Source organism: Cnephaeus nilssonii (genome assembly GCF_951640355.1).
Source record: "Cnephaeus nilssonii genome assembly, chromosome: 13".
In the NCBI taxonomy this organism is placed as follows: Eukaryota; Metazoa; Chordata; class Mammalia; order Chiroptera; family Vespertilionidae; genus Cnephaeus; species Cnephaeus nilssonii.
The window spans coordinates 60,420,347-60,442,362 of NC_137084.1; the positions used below are offsets into that span (position 1 = coordinate 60,420,347).

Below are 22,016 nucleotides of genomic sequence, written 5' to 3' on the forward strand. Positions count from 1 at the left end.
ATAAAGTAGGTTTTCCCAATGCATATGTTAAAAAATTAACAAATTAGTTATTTTACCTGTTTTTACTTATTAGACACGTTTCTGTAATTAAATCGTATGAAAAGTTTAATTTCACAGAAAAGTTTTATATGTGTAAACTGTAATTTTAAATTTATACTGGAAAGGGCTAGTAAATGCATGCATTCACCAGTTACCTCAAGTAAACAAGTGCACATGGCTGGGGTGTGGCTTAGCACACGTGGGAACATTGGCGGCCACCTGCTTTTAAACTGCTACAGAAAGTCACCCCACGAGACAACAGAACCAGTTACAGCAAGCATGTCAAACTCAAAGGTTAACATGGGCCAAATAAGCAACATTTAAGTTTATGTGGGCCGCAAAAAAGCAATAACTTCAATTTTCATAGAAATGTAGGTTTATTTCAATAGAGACATACTGAATACAAAGGGCTAAAATGAGTAATCCTACCTAATAAGAGTAATATGCAAATTAACCATCACTTTGCTACACCCACAAGCCACGCCCACCAGCCAGTCAGTGTGAGTATGCAAATTAACCCCAACCAAGATGGCTGCCACCACAGAGAGCAGGAGGGAGGCTTGGGTTTCCCCAGCAATAGAGGAAGCCAAGCTTCCCACACACCCTGGCGGGCCCAGGCCTCCACTCAAGAATACAAGTTTCAATTACAGAAGATAAATCCCAAGAAAAATGGCTGCAGCCACGGAGCTGGAGAGAGCAGGCTAGGGTTGCCCCCGGCGACCGAGGAAGCCAAGCTTTCAACCTGCCCTGGCCAACCCAGGCCTCCGCTTAAGGCTACAAAGTTTCAATTATAGAAGGTAAACAAATTCAAACAGAAATGGAAGCAGCCACGGAGCGAGCAGAAGGCTTGGCTTTCTCCAGGCTACAAAGTTTCAATTGTAGAAGATAAATATATCCCAGATACCAGGGCCTCCGCTTGGGTCGCCAGCAGGCATGGCCGGCCTGCAAACCACCACAGGCACCTCGCCCAGGCTGCTCCACGCCCCAAGGGAACCCCCACCCTGATCCGGGACACCCTTCAGGGAAAACCAGCTGGCCCCCACCCATGCACCAGGTCTCTATCCTATCTAATAAAAGAGTAATATGCAGATTGACCATCACTCCAACACACAAGATCAAGATAGCTGCCCCCATGTGGTCAAAGATCCTGCCCCCATGTGGACACAAGATGGCCACCACAAGATGGCCAGCAGGGGAGGGCATTTGGGAGGGACCAGGCCTGCAAGGGAGGGCAGTTGGGGGCAATCAAGCCTGCAGGGGAGGGCAGTTAGGGGTGACCAGATTGGCAGAGGAGGTAAGTTGGGGGCAAACAGGCTGGCAGGGGAGCAGTTAGATATCAATCAGGCTGGCAGGGCAGTGGTTAGGGGGTGGGCTGGCAGGCAGAAGTGGTTAGGAGCAATCAGGAAGGCAGGCAGATGAGCAGTTGGGAGCCAGCAGTCCTGGATTGTGAGAGGGATGTCCCACTGGTCCCAGATTGGAGAGGGTGGAGGCTGGGCTGAGGAACGCCCCCACCCCCCGTGCACGAATTTCGTGCACCGGGCCTCTAGTCATTAACATAAAATAATAGAACATTTTAATAAAAATTAATATTTTTTCTTGAACATTAACTTCCCAGACACTGACTACACAAATTAATAAGCATAACACAAATAAACCTATTTTTCTTGTTCTCTGAAAGCGAAGTATTTCCTGTTGCGCTCACCAAACAAGTCAGTCCAAGACTAATGTAATGATGTGACCATCGGCTGCTAAAATATTTGCTGCTAGTATTAGTGGAGAGAAATGGTACGCCTGCTAAGGCACATAAGGGAAATGAATACAACACGATTATAGTAATCAGTCATTAGCGAATGTTGTAGTTGGTTATTAATAATTATGTATAACAGGATATTGTAAAAATTAAGTTACGAAATTTTTATTTAAATGTTTCTTACATATCATTACATTGGCTGGGCCAAAAAAATATTGGTTGTGGGCTGCATGCGGCCCATGGGCCGTGAGTTTGACATGCTTGAGTTACAGCGAGAGGTGGTATGGTCATGTGCCAGTCATTTGCTGAACATTGTTTATGAGCGGTGACTCCTGGATTTAAATATGTAGACTATAGTTAGAATTATATAATATTTATGTCAACAAAATTACTAGTGTTTTTTCCAACATATTGCATATTTGCTAAAATTTGTTAAAAATAACAGTGAATTAATAACAAAAAGTAAACTTTATTTATAAGCAAATCTTGATTTAAAGCATTTAAAAATAAACAAAGTTTTAATTCTCACATATGACATACAGACTGGAAATTTTGTCCATTAAATCCGAAGTCTTTTAAATCAAGGTCCGCAAAATGGAGGGCATATGGCATAAGAAATCATAGCTTTCAGAAAAGTAAAGTGCATTTCTGATTCTTATTTGATAATTTCTTTCTTTTAATCATGTACATATATATATATAAAGTTGTATATATAAGCTCATATATGTGTTTATGCAAACCTAAACGCTTTTAGCTTCTAGAGGGTGTCAGTGTGTGTGACCATAATTTGTATGTAATGGGTATGTTGAGCTCTTGGACTTGGTTGGCACTAAAAGAAAATGGTAAATGACTTCGTTTCTTAATAGTGGAAGTGCCAGTCTTTTATTTTAAAAAGTAATAATAAAGCTATATGGAAGTTAATTATAGAACTTCAGTTTAGTACTTGTTTCAGGGTTTGCCTTTTAATTAGTAGCTTTGTCTTTTATTAGGTTGGCAGTTCTCAAGCATCATGCACCATAAGTACTGATGAAGATAGTCATAGGCAGATGATTCGCAACTATCAACATCAGCTTTTACAGCAAAAGAGGTATTAGCTAGGGTACAATTCATGTTTTATAGTGTGTGGCTACATCTTCAGGGTTTATTATTTATATGAAGATCTGATCGTGATTCCCTTAAATTTATAGCATATAAATTTCTCTATGGGCAGTGTGAACATTGTTTCTTTTCCAGCATGATTCTGGCCCATCCTAGATTGCTATAGAATTAAATGTATAGACACTTGAGAATATGGAGCATTTTTTTTAATCAAAAAAGAATAATATTTATTTGTTTTGTTTTTGTGTTCATTTTTGGTAGGCTTCATACACAGTCTGTTGAAACAGCCAGGAAACAATTACTCCAATATCAGACTATGTTAAAAGGAAAGTATCCATCCATGCCAGCTGCATCATCAATATCTGATTCTGTTGTATCAGCCCCACTACAGAAATATGAAAGACCCACTATTATATCAGAACTTTGGGATCAAGGTCAGAGACCCAAATTGAGCCCTAACAAATATGAACGTATACAACCCACACAGATCCCCCAATTAGAACAAGATTATTTTCAGGTTCCAAGGCAAAATCGCTTTCCACAAAGACAGGTAGGGACAACAGAAACAGATGTTTTAGCGAAGAAATGTTTGGGATCACAAGAACAGCCAAAGGAATTTTCACAGACTGAAACACTGCAGAGAGACTATAAATCAGTTCCTAAAGATTCTCAAATACTTTCAAGGACTTTATCACATGATAGGCCACTAATACTGCAGCATGCTAATGAAGTAGCTGGAACTTTAGACTCCCAGCAAATGTTCTCAGAGAACAATGAAAATACATCTTCTAAGCCAAGGGAACCTTCTTCATACCTACCACTGTTAGCTGAGCATTCTTTTATATCTCAGCCTATTAAAGTTGAATCTGGAAAAATCCAGGAACCCTTTTCAACAATGAGCAAAGATACAGTTTCTGTAAGCCACTCTGTAATCAGCCAAATGCAGGATAAGTCTTTGCCATCCTCAGGTAACATCACAGCCCAGAAAGGTCATTTGAAGCTTCTCCAAGAGCAGTTAGACCTACAGAAGGAAGTTCTTCGGTCCAGACAGGCAGCCCAGGAACAATTGCTTTTGGGCAAACAAAAAGACTTAGAAGGTCAAACCGACACCTCTATATTCCTTCCATTGGTACCTATGGATTCATTTGCTTCACTGCCTTCTGTCAGAGCTGAATCAGGGAGAATCCAGGAACCTTCTCCATCCAAGAATGACACTGCAGTTTCCTCAGGCCATCCTGGGGTCCCACAACTTCAGGATAGGCTTTTGGGTTTTTCACAGTCTATCTTATCACAGCAAGAAAATTTAAAATTTCTTCACGAACAGTTAAATATTCAGAGAGACAGCATTCAGGCCAGGCGGGAAGCCCAGGAAGTATTACATGTACATAAACAGGGTGAGCTGGGTGGAAGAGTATGGTCTGAACAAACTGAGCCACCTTCTCTCCCCTCGCAGGTAGCTCAGCATACATTTCCTCCATTCGTTTCTGCTGGTACTCAGTCTGGAAAAATCTGGGAGCAGTGTTCATCTAAAAATGAGGAGGGACTTTTTTCAAACCAATCTGAAATCCCCAAATCTCAGGATGGCTCTTTGAGTTTCCTGCAGCAGTTCCTACCTTTGCACAATAGTTTGAAGTTGCTCCAAGAACAACTGACTGCACAGAGGGATGCTCTTCAGGCGAGGCATGAAGCCCAGATGGAATTACTTTCACATAGACAAAGGGATTTGAGAGACAGTAAGTCTGGACAGATGAGTTCTTCATTCCCACCAATGGGTGCTCAACGTTCAGCTGTGTTGCAAGCTTCTGTTAAAACAGAGCCCAGAAGAATTGAGAATCCTTATTTGTCTGAGAAGGAAAGTACTATTCCCACTAGTCACTCAGTAATCCCAACATTTCAGGATGAGTCTTTCAGTTCTCCACAGCATAGCCTGCCACAGAAAGAAAATTTGACAGCACTCCAAAGTGAATTTGAAAAAGGAATTTCTTCTGAACAGACTGACACATCTTTATCCCTAACCCAAATAGCTGAATCTGAAAGATGCCGGGAATTTTCGTCAAGTGACAGTGCGGGTCCCTTAAGCCATTCTAAGATCCCAAGGTTTCAGGAAAGATTTCTGAGATTTTCACAGGGTCATTTGGAGGAACACCAAGAATGGCTAGACACAGAGGAGGCCCTTCACTTTAGCCAAAAAACCCAAGGAAATATATCTTCTGAAGAAACTCGTTCCTCATTTGTACCACAGTTAGGACACCTTTCATTTGCTTCAGTACCTTCTGAATCTGGTAAAACCCAGGAACCTTTTTCAACAGAGAGGGATGGTAAAATTCCTTCAAGCCATTTTCAGATCCCAGAATTGCAAGATAGGCTTTTGAAGATATCACAACGTATCCAGCCTCAACAAGATAATTTGAAGGCGCTTCAAGAACGGTTAGCTGCACAAAGGGAAGCCATCATTCAGTCTAGACAGGAAGCCCAGGAAGAACATGAACAGAGGGAGTGGAGGGAAGGAATATCTCCTGAGCAGGCTGGCACCTCTTCCTTCTTACCCCTAAGGGTACAATATTCATTTGCTTCATTACCTCTAACTGAATCTGATATAATCCAAGAACCTTGCCCAACTGAGAGTGATAATACAGCCTCCTCAAGTCATTCTGAAATACCAAGATTGCCTCCTCGTCTTTTGGGTTTATCACAGTCTGTTGTACCTCAGCTTATATTGCCCAGACAAAATAAATTTGAGGAAAAGTTATCTTCTGAGCATTTTATTCAACCTCACCATCGTGATTTGATGGTACTTCAGCAGCAATTAGATTTACAAAGGGAAGCCATTCGATTTAGGCAAGAAGCCCAGGAAGAATTGCTTTCGCAAAGACTAAGTAAATTGGATAAAAGGGTATCATCTGAGCAGGTTAGCTCCTCTTTAGCCTTATCCCAAGTAGCACTGCCTGTTGACTCTGAAAGAATCCAGAAGTCTTTTCCAACCAGATCACAGGATAGGCTTTTAAGTTTCTCACAACCTAGTCTGCCTCAGCAAGTTCATTTGACAGCACACTTGGACTTGCAAAATGAAATGGTGCACTCTGATGAGAAGGCCCAGGAGGAACTACTTTTAACCAGAAAAGGTAAGTTGATTGAAACTGAATCTTCTGCGCACACTATTCCTTCTTTGTTTCTACCCAAGGAAAGAGAACATTCATTTATTTCATTACCTTTTGCTGAAGTTAAATATAAAGATATTTGTGAATCGGATTCATCCAGAAATGAACATACAGTTTCTTCAAGCGATTCTGTGATCCCAAAATTTCAAGGTAGACTTTTAAGTTTTTCACAGTCTAACTTAGCTCAGCAACGTAACTTGGGACTTCAGAAGCAATTGGATCTACAAAGAGAAGTTCTGCATTATAGCCAAAAAACCCAAGAAGAACTGCTAGCACAGAGACAAACCGCATTGCAGCAGCAGATACAGAAACACCAAGAGACCTTGAAGGATTTCCTTAAAGACAGTCAGGTATGTATTAAACTTGAGTACCTAAGAATTAAACAATGGCATTAACCGAACTCACATAAGCTAAATGTTTTCATCTTAGGCCTGAATAAGATCTTAGTTATTGAGAATAAGCAGTTTGAACTTAAGTGCTTTAATTTTCTACCTTAAATAATATGAAAATTAAAACATAAACACTACTTCGCATGGTGTTTTTGAGGTTAATAGTTATTTGAAGCCCAACTAATTTCAGCCAGTAGTTTGATACAACACCAAATGCAAACACTTTTTTAAAATATATATATTTTTACTTATTTCAGAGAGGAAGGAAGAGGGAGAGAGAGATAGAAACATCAATGATGAGAGAGAATCATTGATTGGCTGCCTCCTGCATGCCCCCTACTGGGGATGGAGCCCCCAACCCAGGCATGTGCCCTTGACTGGAATCGAACCCAGGACCCTTCATTCCGCAGGCCGATGCTCTATCCACTGAGACAAACCAGCTAGGGCAAATGCAAACACTTTAAAAAATGTAGATTGTCGCCGAAACCGGTTTGGCTCAATGGATAGAGCGTCGGTCTGCGGACTGAAGGGTCCCAGGTTTGATTCCGGTCAAGGGTATATACATTGGCTGCGGGCACATCCCTGGTGGGGGATGTGCAGGAGGCAGCTTGGTCGATGATTCTCTCTCATCGATGTTTCTAGCTCTCTATCCCTCTCCCTTCCTCTCTGTAAGAAATCAATAAAATATATTTTTAAAAAAATGTAGATTGTCATTTGAAGTTTTGTTATAAAGGGTTTTGAACTTTTTGTTATAAAGGATTTTGAATTTACCGTAAGAAGATTAAATTATGAAATAACCAATTAGAATTTCTCTTCTACAAATAGCAGACCTTGTGCTTTCTGTTAGCACGTTGTTGACATCTGTGTCTGAATTAAAATCAGTCCCCTCTTTATTAATAACTGTTGTAAAATTGGCATGGTTTTAGGCTGATGGACAGCTGGACCTGCTTCTTGTCACTGAATTATAGAGAAGACTCTGGCATGGTCACTCAAACATTCATAGTTTCCCTATATGGGAGATAAGAGTATATTCTCCTAAATGTGAATGTGTCCATTTTACTTTAAAAGGCTATTTCCTAAATTTATGATTTAGCCTAAGTAGAATTCTATAAATCTTTGATGTTCAAAAGAAGCTTGAGTTGAGTTTATGAGAATTTGAGTTTAGGGATTTACTAGTCATTTAAAGGAAAAGTAATGGGAAAACAAAGCTGAGGGGGATACTCAAGAAAATAAAGTCTCTTGTTGAAATGTTCAATGGAGGCTGTTTTAGGTTGAAGCCTGTGAATGGTTATACTTCCCAATGGAAATATATCACCCTTTCAATATTAGATATCTTTCTTATTATTTATCTACGGAAAAAATTGTAATAGCGTGATTGATGGAACTGTGTATTTGGTTGAGGTTCTAATTTAAGAAGGAGTTTTAATTCTAATGAATGCTTCCCATGATCCCTTATCCTGTGCCATCCCCACCGTCATCTGTCCACTATTTCAGACAAGTAAGCCCACTCTTGAAAATGACTTACAACACCAGATGCTCAGAGAGTGGCTTCCTCATTTCCAAGACCAAGCAAGAGGTGATCATGAAAAGATTAGTTCTATAGACAGAAGCAACTCTGATGATAACCAGCTGCTTTCAGAAGGTAAGTACCAAGCAGAGTAGTATGATAATTGGGTTTTATTGTAATTATTCCACTGATTATTCTTTGCTTTCACTTCCTGCAACTTGCTAATTAAAGAGAACTTTGTAGTATGTTAATAAATTGTCATAAATTTATCATTGACTTGATAGGTGAACATCTGAACAAAGAACTGGGTAGGAGAGCCTCAAAGCCACCTGTAGCAAAAGTTAAATGTGGATTGGACTTGAACCAACATGAACTTAGTGTGATACAAGAGGTAGAATCACCAGCAAGCGGCAGACCTTCTATACTAGGTAAACAGATGGTTTGATAAAATATGGTTTTGTAATAGTTTGACAGTTTTTTCAGGATGCTAATTTTTTGTTGTTGAAGAAGCCTGGCTGTGAGTACTTCTGGAAAGAAATGATTTCTATAAATAGTACATAAAATTTGATCTTAAATGTGGCATTAGGTCCTTAGCCAGTGTGGCTCAGTGGATAGAGCGTCGGCTTGCGGACGGAAAGGTCCTGGGTTGGATTCCGGTCAAGGGCACATGCCTCGGTTGCAGGCTCCTCCTCGGCCCAGACCCTGATCAGGGCGTGTGCATGTGTTTCTCTCACATCGATATTTCTCTCTGTCTTTCCCTTTCTCTTCCACTTTCTCTAAAAATCAATGGGGGGGGGGGGGGAAGTGTGGCATTAGGTAACTGGTGTTTTTGTTGTTGTTGTTTTTTCTTGTACTAGTACATGGGGGAAAACCAGTTTACTATAGACAAAATTTCTTTGCTATCCCATATTCTGACTCTTGCTTCCCTCTGCTTTCTTTCATGTCTGCCATCTAAACCTGTTTCTTTAGGCTATAACTCAGTTTTTTCTCTTTTCCCTTGTTGCTTTTCTACTTCAGTACCTTTATTGTACCTATACTTTTATAGGATAGGTATGCTTAACATTCTGGCTTTAAGAAGAGTTAGATATATTTCTACGCTGTACTTCTTCCTAGATCCCATTATCTAAAAAATTCCTCCTGGAGATAATTAGTAAATAGCCCTGTTTTAATTTCATGATTATTTTTAGATTTCAGATTCACCAGATAGTTTTCTTGATCAAATTTATCAAAGTAAATCCTTTTTTAAGGGAGAAATTAGTTTTGTCAATAGAAAGGTACATGGTAGTATTTCTATTAGTATTAGTTATTTTGGTCTTCAACCATAAAATATTTTATCTTTGTTTCTGGCTAAAAGAATTAAAATAGAGATTGAGAGAAATTTTTTTTTTTTAATAATCCTCACCTGAGGGTATTTTTTCCATTGATTTTCAGAGAGAGTGGAACGGATCGGGGAGAGAGAAACAACAGTGTGAGAAAGATACGTTGATTGGTTGCCTCCTGCTCGCATCCCAACCAGAGCTGGGGATCAAACCTGCAATCCAAATACATTAGGTACATGCCCTTGAATGGAATTGAACCCGTGACCCTTTGGTGCACAGGCCAAGCTTTAACCACTGAGCTGATGGTCAGGGCGAGAGTAATTCTTAAGAATCAGTCCCTTTTCTGCTTTCTTTTTATATCTTATGGAACTTATAGCATAGAGTCATGGTTTTATTTATTTACTAGTGACCCAAGGCACAGATTCGTGCACATTGAAAGGAAATTAATTAGAAGGTGGCCGGGTGGGTCTGGACAAAAAGGGCCCAACACGCCCAGGAGCCAACCTCCCAGGTTCCCTCCCAAGTGTCTGCAGAGTGAGTAGGTTCCCTCAGGCAGGTGGGATCCCTTGGCCTGGCCTGTGGGGATCGGGCCAACATCGGCTCTCTGACATCCCCCGAGGGGTCCCGGAGTACGAAAGGGTACTCTGCAAACTTGCTGTTGTACAGGATGTGGAACACAAATGCAAGTGTGCGATAAACCAGATTCAGGGCCAACAGTGCCCCAGCAACAACATAACCCATGGCTGAAGGTAGAATTGCACGACCCTGTGAGGAATCGGGCTCCCTCCTCTCTGGTTTCGGGGTGCATTACCCGAGAACTGCTGCTGCCAAGTCACTGCAGCCAGGCAGCTCCTGCATTGATCGGCTGCCCCCTAGTGGTCAGTGTGTGTCATAGCGACTGGTTGGATGGGCAGAGGGACACTTAGCATATTAGCCTTTTATATATAGAGATTTTTTTATATATATATTTTATTGATTTTTTACAGAGAGGAAGGGAGAGAGGTAGAGAGTTAGGAACATCAATGAGAGAGAAGCATCGATCAGCTGCCTCCTGCACACCCCCTACTGGGGATGTGCCCGCAACCAAGGTACATGCCCTTGACCGGAACCGAACCTGGGACCCTTCAGTCCCCAGGCTGATGCTCTATCCACTGAGCCAAACCAGCTAGGGCTATATAGATTTTTTTAAAAATGATTTTTATTGATTTCAGAGAAGGAGAGAGAGATCAGAACATCAGTAATGAAAAAATCATCGATCAGCTGCCTCCTGCACACACCCCCACTGGGGATTGAGCTTGCAAACTGGACATGTGCCCTGCCCAGGAATTGATCTCCTGGGGGCCATACTAGAAAAATGATTTTATTTATTCTAGGCTTTGGAAGTTTTTCTTCTATTTTGTGCTATTTGGCAAACCACAGCTTCAGGAATTGATACTTTTCCTAATTCACAATGAGTATTGGGAAATTCTTACCATTGATGCCTATAATTTAATGAGTCATGTTTCAGGTTTCATAATGTCTGCATGTCTAAAAGGGAAAGCTTTATACTGTTCCCTCAACCTCCACCTCCTGTCCTTCAGCCTTCTTTCTTCAGTGAAGAGTACTTAGATACAAGTTTTACATTCTTATCTACCTCTCTGACACTCAATATGTCAGTAGTTCTTCTCGGTTCTGCTTGGTGAGCTCTGGCATCTGTCTACTTCTTTCCATTCCCACCACCACTCATTTAATTCAGGCCATCATTTCTTTATTTCTTTATTGGATGGCTGCTATATCTCCTAGTCTCTCTGGTTCCAGTCTAGCTTTAATTCATTTTCCCATGATATATTCAGAGTACTCTTCCTATATTTGTTTCTGTTTAAAACTCGTCAGTGGTTTCCTTTTGATTCAGGAATAAGTTCCAATTAACTCTAAGTCCCTAGCTTCACCTACCAGGCCCCTCATCATCTTGTTCCTTCTTCGGGGTTGGCTTATACCACTTGTCCAATAAACTGTTCCTGAACGGTCAAGTATCTCTCTCGTGCTCTTTAGAAGCTTTCATTATAGCCTTTATCACACCACTTTAGGAATACTTTTAATCAAAATATTACAAAGAGTTTAAAAAGGCAAATAGTACTCAAAGGTACATGAAAACAGCATTTCTTCCTGTCCTACATACCCTTGCCCCTAATCTATTCACCAGAGGCAGTCACTTTAAAGTGTTTCTTGCATTTACCTCTATAGTTGGCAGGGGATTTTAGAAAAATTTAAGCTAAATTAACACATGATGTATATTTTTCACTGCTGAAACTATTAGTATGCTATGATTATATTTCCTGTTTGTAAAACTTTTCCTATAGTAAATTGTCTCCTTTTTTTCATTTGCTTAGAACTTCTGTTGACTGTCTTCCCACACTAATATTTTATTAAATACCTCTGATATAATTTGAGGTCACATCGCTTTCTGTTTGTGGAACACCTTTTAGTTGAAAGTTGGGGGGCTGCCATTTTGAAATGGCAAAGGTCATTCCTTTCTTTAAATTAGCCAATTGATAAAGACTGTGAGCCTAAGCTCCAATCAAGAGTAAGGGAACAGGAATGAGGATAGAAACCAAGATGGCAGCATAGGTAAACACCTGAAATTGCTGCCTCGCACAACCAATGCAAAATTACAACTAAAAGACAAAACGGACATCATCCAGAACCACAAGAAGGCTGGCTGAGTGGAAATTCTACAACTAGAAGGAAAGAGAAAAGCACATCGAGACTCAAAGGAGGTTCGGAAGTAAAGTGCAGAGGTATGGAGGCGTGCATGCACGCGGAAAGGGCTGGTAACTGAGGATGCGGTTGTCTTTTTCAATCCGGAGGGAGACACAAGCTCCCGACTTCTCTGAACTCCAGTTCCGGGCGAGACTCTGGGGACCCAGACTCATGGGGAGAAACTGGACTGTCTGGCATCGGGCAGAACTCGAGGGCGGCTTTCTCTCAGAGGTGCTTGCAGTGATTACCGCGGGACACTGAGACCTGGGGGCCTCTTAAGGCAGGGCTGAGAATCAGCCATTACTGTTTGCTCCGCCCTGTGGATTCCCTGAGACCCCCGCCCCATGCAAGCTGTGTGCAGAGGCTTTTGCATATGAATGGCCTGCCCCTTTGCAATCTAAAATTACCTAACAAACTGCAGCTGGGTCAGAGAGACCCAGAACTTCCAAAAGAAGGCCCAAGGCCCCACAGCAGCTTACATTGCTTCACAGCTGGGCCTTATCTGGGCACCTCCAAACCCCAAACAAAGAAGAGGAATCTGCAGTTCTCTCCATAGCTCCTGCTGGGTGGCCTCAGGCAGAGGCTAAATTAGCACCTCCTTGGAGATCCAAGAGTCAGTGTACCCAGGAGTCAGAGTGGGACCATCCAGATTACAACTCCTCAGATCCATAAGGGGCACACTCAGGGAGCAGACTCAGTGAGCACCAAAACCCCACTGAAGCAAGTCTTGCCCCATAAGGGTGTCTCCAGCACAGAAGTTCTCCCATCGTAGACACAGCTGATTCTCACAGCCAGTTGGCCTGGAGGCCAATTCCTCCCAGTGGTACCAACAATAATCAAGGCTTAACTATAACAAGACTGTGCACACAACCCACAAAAAGGTGCACCAAGAGTGTCCACCTCAGGTAACTGCGGAGGTTGAGCCACTGGGCTCTATAGCACACAGAGCCACTCTATCAACACAGGGAAGCAGCCAAAATGCGGAAACAAAGAACCAGGTCACAAATGAAAGAAATGGAGGAAAGCAAATGACTGGATATAGAGTTCAAAACCACGGTTATAAGGTTTTTCAAGAATTTTCTAGAAACTACCAATATATTTAGCGAGACCCTCGAGGATATGAAAAAGGACCAACTAGAAATTAAGCATACACTGACTGAAATAAAAAATAATATACAGAGATCCAACAGCAGACTAGAGGATCGCAAGAATCAAGTCAAGGATTTGAAATATGAAGAAGCAAAAAACACCCAACCAGAAAAACAAAAAAGAAAAAAGAATCCAAAAATTTGAAGATAGTGTAAGGAGCCTCTGGGACAACTTCAAGGGTACCAACATCCGAATTGTGGAGGTGCCAGAAGAAGAGAGAGAGCAAGATATTGAAAACCTATTTGAAGAAATAATGACAGAAAACTTCCCCTACCTGGTGAAAGAAATAGACTTACAAGTCCAGGAAGCACAGAGAACCCCAAACAAAAGGAATCCAAAGAGGACCACACCAAGACACATCATAATTAAAATGCCAAGAGCAAAAGACAAAGAGAGCTCTGACTGGTTTGGCTCAGTGGATAGAGCGTCGGCCTGCGGACTGAAGGGTCCCAGGTTCGATTCCGGTCAAGGGCGTGTACCTTGGTTGCGGGCACATCCCCAGTGGGGGGTGTGCAGGAGGCAGCTGATTGATGTTTCTAACTCTCTATCCCTCTCCCTTCCTCTCTGTAAAAAAATCAATAAAAATATATTTTAAAAAAAGAGAATATTAAAAGCAGCAAGAGAAAAACAGTTACCTACAAGGGAGCACCCATACCATTGTCAGCTGATTTCTCAGCAGAAACTATGCAGGCCAGATGGGAGTGGCAAGAAATATTCAAAGTGATGAATAGCAAGAACCTACAACCAAGAATACTCTACCCAGCAAAGTTGTCATTCAGAATTGAAGGTCAGATAAAGAGCTTCACAGATAAGAAAAAGCTAAAGGAGTTCATCACCGCCAAACCAGTATTATGTGAAATGCTGAAGGGTTAATGAAGTCTCCTGTGAGACTTTTTCCTGTGATTCAGTACTGAAGGATTATCTGGTATTAAGTAGGTGTTTCATTAAAAACTCAGTAAAATTAAAGTAAAATAGGGGACTCTTTCCCCCTCCCCACATGGGAGTTTGTTCTGTGAGGTTCTTTCCCCTTCCCCATGTAGGAGTCTATAATTCTTCAATAAATTTCCACCTTTGCTATACCAAAAATAATAATAATAATTGAAATAAAATCATCTAAAGGCCTTTGTGAAAGGTAAGTAGTTTTTTGTTTTTTTTAATTTAAAAAAAATTTTTTTTTATTTCAAAGAGAGGAAAGGGGGAAGGAGAGAGATAGAAACATCAATGATGAGGGAGAATCATGGATTACCTGCCTCCTGCATACAACCCAGTCATGTGCCCTGACTGGGAATTGAACCATGACCTCCTGGTTCATGGGTCAACTCTCAATCACTTAACCACATTGGCCGGATAGTAGTTGTTGTTTTGTTGCTCTATAGGTCAACTCATTGAGTTTAGATTTTTGCCCCATAATATAAATTGCCATTTTAGTTTTGCTCGTGCTAGAAACTTAAGCAGAAGTCTAATGAGTCCATTTTTTCCCCTACTAGGTAATCTAGATTTTTATCAAGACAGAGACCCCCTAAGGGTCTCTATAAGTCGAGAACAAAGTTTTCTTGGGATTCCATTGGACTGTGATCCATTTGCTCATCCTCACCCGATTGCCCAGGAGAACATCTGTGGTGACAACTCTAATGAAACAGGTGAGCGATAAAGAAATTGAAAGTGGAATTGCTGTGCACAAGGTATTTATTGTAGTGTTATTTGTAATGAAAATTGTAAATAATTCAATGACTCTTTGGGATTAGAATCATTATGGTGCACCCATACTATTCGATTCTGTGTAGTGTTAAATGACGGGGGAAATCTGTGTTCATGCTTTGAAAAGTATCTGATGATAATCATCAAAATGTTGGTACAGGTTTACTATTTTTGGAGACTGGGTTTTACTTTCTATTTTATATGTTCACCTATAGATTTTTTTAAAAATAAGCATGTATTCTGTAGAGAAAAATTGAATGAGAGAAGTGAAGTGTATTTAAAGAATAATTAATTTTGCTTTTCAGTTGTTTCACTAAATAAATGCTAGTAGGAAGTATTTGAAGCTATGAGATTTTTATAGTTGGCAACCTGTAAAAATTTTGTGTTTAAGCCTTTTCATAACAATTCACAGTTAATACTATTAAATATTATCTTTCAAAAATTCTATATGTGACTTTCTACATGAGCTGTTTTGTTTTACTTTTATTTATTTACTTATTTTTTTATTTTATTGATTTTTTACAGAGAGGAAGGGAGAGGGATAGAGAGCTAGAAACATCAATGAGAGAGAAACATCAACCAGCTGCCTCCTGCACACCCGCTACCGGGGATGTGCCTACAACCAACGTACATGCCCCTGACCGGAATCGAACCTGGGACCTTTCAGTCCGCAGACCGACGCTCTATCCACTGAGCCAAACCGGTTTCGGCTTGTTTTACTTTTAAATATATGGAAAGTAAAAAGGGTTACAAGAAAAACAAAACAAAACATTAAATAACATAATTCTGCCACCCAAAGACAACCAGTGTTAAGTTTCTCACTTTTGTATTTATGTATGTAGGTAACAAGCTATTTTACATGTATATTATGCTTACTAACTATACAAAGCATAGTTCTAGTAATGCTTTATTAGTTCTAAAGCAACCAGATTTCTTTTTATTTTAGCTGTCACATATACTTGAGTAATTCTCCTAGTTTTATCTATAGTAAAATGAGATGAGAGACCTTTTCTTTTTGAGGATTTATAGAAAAATTGACTTTAGCGTGTGTTTTTTTAAATTGGAGATTGAAATAACTGCCGAGGATATAATTTCCAATAAATTACATACAGTTTTTGCCCTAGCTGGTTTGGCTCAATGGATAGAGCGTTGGCCAGCGGACTGAAGGGTCCCAGGTTCGACGCCAGCCAAGGGCACATGCCTGGGTTGCGGGCTCAGTCCCCAGTAGGGGGCGTGCAGGAAGCAGCCAATCAATGATTCTCTCATCATTGATGTTTCTATCTCTCTCTCCCTCTCCCTTCCTCTCTAAAATCAATAAAATATATATATTTTAAAATTACATACAATTTTTGATGCATAAAGTAAAACTATTATGTCATCCTATATAATAAAGTGGTAATATGCAAATTGACCCTCACACCCTCGCACAAGATGGCCGCCCCCTTGTGGTCAAAGATGGCCACCACAAGATGGCCAGTAGGGGAGGGTAGTTGTGGGCAATCAGGCCTGCAGGGAAGGGCAGTTAGGGGCGACCAGGCCAGCAGGGGAGGGCAGTTGTTGGGGACCAGGATGGCAGGGGAGGGCAGTTGGGGGCAACCAGGCCTGCAAGGGAGGGCATTTGGGGGTTATTGGGCCAGCAGGGGAGGGCAGTTGGGGGCGATTGGACTGGCAGGGGAGGGCAGTTGGGGGCGATCAGGCAGGGGAGCTGTTAGGCATCAATCAGGCTGGCAGGGGAGTGGTTAGGATGTGATCAAGTTGGCAGGCAGGCAAGTGGTTAGGAGCCAGCAGTCCTGGATTGTGAGAGGGATGTCCGACTGTAGTTAGGCATTGATCAGGCTGGCAGGGGAGTGGTTAGGTGATGATCAGGCTGGTAGGCTGAAGCAGTTAGGGGCAATCAGGAAAGCAGGCAGGTGAGAGGTTGGGAGCCAGCAGTCCCAGATTGTGAGAGGGATGTCCAACTGCCTGTTTAGGCCCAATCCCATAGATTGGGCCTAAACCGGCAGTTGCACATCTCCTGAGGTGTCCCAGATTAGAGACGATGCAGGCCGGGCTGAGGGACAACCCTCTCCAGTGCATGAATTTCATGCACCGGGCCTCTAGTTATTTTAGATTTAGCTAAAGGAGACTTGTATTTCCTTTTTATTCTACCTATTGATGCCCGCTAGTCAAAGACTACCAGGAACACACCTGTGGTTGAACAAAGCTGCGGTTTTGAATTGTTATAGTCAAAGGTAGAAGGCCACCACAGGGAACAATGAGATGTCTCAAAAAGAGGGTATTTGAAAGGACTTACTGGGCCCTGATCAGGTAGCTCAGTTGGCTCCCAATACATCAAGGTTTGTGGGTTCGATCCTTGGTCAGGGCACATATACAAGAATCAACCAATGAATGCATAAATAAGTGGAACCAACAAATCAATGTTTCTCCTTTTAACCCTTTGCACTCGCTTGCTTTTTTCTCGATTCCTTTATTCTAATGCTAACCGTGTCGAGTCACACTCGACATCCGAGTGCAAAAGGTTAAATCAGTAAATAAAAGAAGAAAGGACTTAGTGTAAGACTTGGACTTCTATTAGGTGATTTTGTGAAAGATTCAAGGAAATGGGCCCCCGTTTATTAGTATTGGATGTTATCAGGGAGCAGGGTAATTCTATTTTGGGGTACCTAAAAAATTCTTATTCAGGAAATAGGAATAATGGGATGAAGCTAATTAAAGCTGTAACTGGTAAAGAAGCAGTAGTCATGCATATTAGCCAGGATGAGATGCTTGGTAATATTTGTGGTCTGGACTAGATTCATGATTTTGTCTCTGTTCAGAGATGAGAGTGGGTGGTCTGATTTTTGTCTTGATCCATCATGGTCACAGAGTGGCCTTTTCTGATATTGGTGTTCTGTGGAATTGTTATGTGTAACAGAACACCTGGGTCTAGCTGATAGATAGTGCCAGATCAGTTCCTGGCTCTTGGCTGCCTTTCTCCTTCTCATATGCATCCCCAGATTTCTATTGTTTCTATCTTAGAAGGGAGGGTCTTAGTTTTGTTACTTCTCCATTCCCTCCCTACCACTTTATTCAGTTCCTCATCACCTCACCTTTCTTAATAGCTTTGTAGGTGGTATTGCTAACTTCAAGCTCTGTACCCATTGCTTTTGTAGGAAGCCAGGAAATGGTGTTTTGCTTCTGAAGGAAAACAAGAAATGTTGCCTTCCTCATAGCATGGAAGAGTGCTCTGTTTAAGGCTTTGCTTTCATCCCCTTTTTAGGGACCTGTTCATTGAATTCTTCAATATCTTAAATAACTGATCTTGCTCCTTTCTCCAATTTTTTTAAAAAGTTTTTATTGATTACAGAGAGGAAGGGAGAGAGAGAGAGAGAGCGATAGAAACATCAATGATGATTGAGAACCATCGGTCGGCTGCCTCCTGCACGCCCCACACCAGGGACCTAGCCCGCAACCCTGACATGTGCCCCTGACCCAATTTTTATTTTTCACTTCTTACCACTATTCAAATGCTACCCTGTTCACTTATCTCTCCTCTTGGGGAATCTTCTTTGTATGTTATAGGGCTCTCTTCAAAAGGGTTTTATTCATAGAAAAACCATGGCAACTACAGTTTTCCAGGGGAAAAAAGTATATTGTGCTGACTAGTAAATGTTTGAATAATAGCCGAAACCGGTTTGGCTCAGTGGATAGAGCGTCGGCCTGCGGATTCACGGGTCCTAGGTTCGATTCCAGTCAAGGGCATGTACCTTGGTTGTGGGCACATCCCCAGTAGGGGGTGTGCAAGAGGCAGCTGATCGATGTTTCTCTCTCATCGATGTTTCTAACTCTCTATCCCTCTCTCTTCCTCTCTGTAAAAAATCAATAAAATATATTTTTAAAAAATGTTTGAATAATAAAATGAATGTTTTTTTCCCCCCTTTTAGTTTTTTTAGTCTAAGATAATGCAAAAGTCTAAGATACGAAGCAAAAGATGAAAAAACATTTTTTAGGAAAGCAGGAAATTATGCTCTCTGGAGCTAAGAATTTGATTTGTCATAATTCAAATCTTCCTCCCTCCCCACTCACCCCCTTTTCAGTCAAGGTCAAAGAGGCTGTGGTTGAGAATCAGGCAGTATTAAGTTATGCTGTGGACAAAGAAGAACGTACATATCTGAGTGCAGCTGTGAGGCCAGTTAATAAGGTTGGTAATGTCTTAGTGTGCACTACATTGTTAGAGCTGTTTGGCTTTATATTCTCTTTTGTTTAGTTCACAGAAGTTGTGAAATACTAAAGAGTCTGTTCTCTGAGATCTGCTCCTACTGAAGTGGATCAGTGATGAAAATAGCCAAATCTGAGCATCAGAAGACCTTTCAGTCTACCTGATGCATGATCTCTATATTTCTGAGAAGCAAAAGTATAAAGTAGTTTAAAACAATAAGTTCATGTGTGTGTGTATGTATGTGTGTGTGTGTGTGTGTGTGTAAAGGTGACAGTGGATAATTGAGGACTTGCTGATGGATGAGTGAGATTGGGGGGGTGGGACATGTATGTATGAAAGGCTGGTCAGGTCTGAGCAATGATGACAAGGTTTGACTACTGAACTTCGAAATTATGAAGGTTTCTCTACTTGATCTGAGCTCAGAATTGATAATTGCTGATGTTTGGGTTTTTTTAGATTTTTACTTCTTACATTGTGGTCTAATGTTCCCCTTATTTTTAGGCTGAAACACAAGAGATTTATCATGAACCATTATCTTCAATAACTATTTCTACTGGAAGCTTAAGTAATGAAAACACAGATTTGAGCTTTACAGATCCAGGTAATAATGTCAAAATGTCTGTAAATAAATTGAAAGACCAGCACCAGTTTAGTTGTAGTACAATGGTGAGAGCAAGCATTGCTTTTCACATTGTGCTGAGAGGGATTTTTTTCTTTTTTTAATTACAAAAGTAAAGTTTTTATGTCTGATAGAATATTGGATAGTATAATATTCTGAACATAATTGGAAGTCACAGGCATGCAGATCCTTGAGGATGCTCTGTGGATCCCCACCAGTACTTTGAGAAGTATCCACTAATGGTCACATTTTCCCACTCAGTGGGAAGCTATCTCAGCAAATTTCTTGATTGCACTGGTTCCTTATCAATGTTGCTATACCTCTCACCAAAATTTGTCTCTAAGTAAGTAACTAGCCATTAAATATTGTCATTAATCTCAATTATTAGAGTTGTTTTCAGAGCATGTGGACCATGGGGAACAAGGATCTACCACGGGCAAAGAAGCAGCAGCAGCTATTTTAACTTCTACAGTTCCTCCATCACAAGTTATTAATAAAAACTCTTGGGATGTTCTTAAACCTCTGTCCCCTGCAGCAGAAAAATTTATACCTGGTCAAGCACACATTCAGCAGACGATAGACAAGTACATAAATGAAACAAATTTGATGACTGAAAAAACAGACTTGTGGGGTAAATTATCTTGAACACATGCTTTTATATAAACTGTAACTTTTAGCTTTTTATCCCTTTTAGTTTTTATGGCCTGCTGCAGCACAGTCATGCCATGGACAGTGTTGAGGGCATTTAGTGAGAGCAGGGACTTGGAACCAGTTAGACTCACAGAAGAACAAGAGCTCAGCAGATCATCCTCCACCGTTGAAAAGTTAGCTGTAACAGCTTGAGGACAGTATGTGTTGTCGGTGTTGAGAACAAGAATTCAGAAGTCAAGCAGACATGGATTCGACTCCTAGTTTGACCATTTTACTAACTGTGAGACCATGGGCAAGATAGAGGGGTATTGGAGATGAAATGGAATAATGTACATAAAGTACAATGTCTGGCCCATAGTAACACTCAGATTTTCTGTTTTTAATCATTGACCTGAAATGAGGTACGTCAGAATAACAAAGCTTATAGCAAAGCAGTGATCACAATGGCCTCTTACACCTAATTAACCTCATAAAATTTTGGGCCTGGTAGAAATGGAGACATATTTGTGAAAGATTTTGATCATTGAGTGTCCCCATTTTTTATGCACTGTAAGTAATAGAGGACCTAATTTGAAAACAACTGTTGGTAATGAAAAAAAATGTAATTTTGTTGAATGGGGTTTACCTAAAAATAAGTTTTTATAAATATGTTCTTAGTACTACTTTTCTAGGCTTTATTTGAAAAAGAAGTTCATCTTTTTTTTTTTTCTCTCCTCAAAATTCCAACAGTTGATCTTGACTTTCCTGAATTGGAATACATTTTTCCAAGTTTTCATCGTCAGCTGTTTAAACCCTTGGAACCACAGCCAGATTTTGATTTGTCATCATTATCCTCCGGGATTTCTCAAGAGAGCAGAGACTTTTACCAGGTATGTTAAAGTGGATGTTTCATTTCACTGAATTGCCAAGAACAGTTTGTCAAATTTTCTTCCTTTAGAACAGAACAGTGGTTGTTAATCTTGGTTGCCAATGAGAATCATGTGGAAAGCTTTTAAGAATCCCAGTGCCCAGATTGCACCCCAGACCAGTTAAATCAGAATCTCTAGGAGTACTCAGATATCAGGATTTCTTTTAAAGCTCCCAAAGTGACTCTAATGTAGAACCAAGATTGAAAAAAACTGCATTAGAATTGTAATTCAGCCTTAATTAAACAGTTCAGGTAAATACAATTTTGCGAATTTTAAAGTCTCTTCCTACCCAGTAAAGGGGTTAAGACTCAAACCACAGTCTTTCTACTTCCACACCCTGACATCCTGGGCTACTATACATAATTCCTGCCTATCAGAAAATGATGTCAGCTCTGGCTGGTGTGGATAGCTGAGCGTCATCCCATGCACCGAGAGGTGGCCGGTTCAGTTCTCCTTCAGGGCACATGCCCCAGTTGCAGGCTCAGACCCAAGTAGGGGGTATGTAGGAGGCAGGCAATTGATGCTTCTCTCTCATCGATGTTTCTTCCTCTCTAATATCAATAAAGACATATTTTTTTTAAAAAGAAAATGATCTCATCATGTTATAAACTCAATCTAGTTCATTTGTAATTTGTTTTCTAGATAATCTCTTTTTAAAAGTCTTTTTCATATTGACTAAAATGGAAGAAGTAGGTTTGAATAAGCAAATTATTAGTGTGATAGTCAATTGGCAGTAAGGAAGAGTAATATCAAAGGAACATGATTACTGACTCAACTTGTAATACATTATCAAC

General features: G+C 40.7%; 1 protein-coding gene across 6 annotated transcripts in view; it reads left to right on the forward strand.

The window, feature by feature from the left end:
- Positions 1-22,016, forward strand: part of CEP295 (centrosomal protein 295) — a 64,424-nt gene that overhangs the window by 29,956 nt on the left and 12,452 nt on the right. For 5 of the 6 annotated variants that reach the window (XM_079787128.1, XM_079787126.1, XM_079787127.1 and 2 more), the window contains 8 exons: positions 2,779-2,876; positions 3,149-6,395; positions 7,929-8,076; positions 8,226-8,369; positions 14,636-14,788; positions 18,923-19,026; positions 19,546-19,645; positions 21,044-21,183. In XM_079787128.1, the coding sequence (XP_079643254.1) occupies positions 2,779-2,876; positions 3,149-6,395; positions 7,929-8,076; positions 8,226-8,369; positions 14,636-14,788; positions 18,923-19,026; positions 19,546-19,645; positions 21,044-21,183 (4,134 nt within the window). Of the gene's footprint in view, positions 1-2,778; positions 2,877-3,148; positions 6,396-7,928; positions 8,077-8,225; positions 8,370-14,635; positions 14,789-18,922; positions 19,027-19,545; positions 19,646-20,051; positions 20,295-21,043; positions 21,184-22,016 lie in introns of all 6 variants that reach the window. The other variant, XM_079787130.1, reaches the window with a different exon arrangement.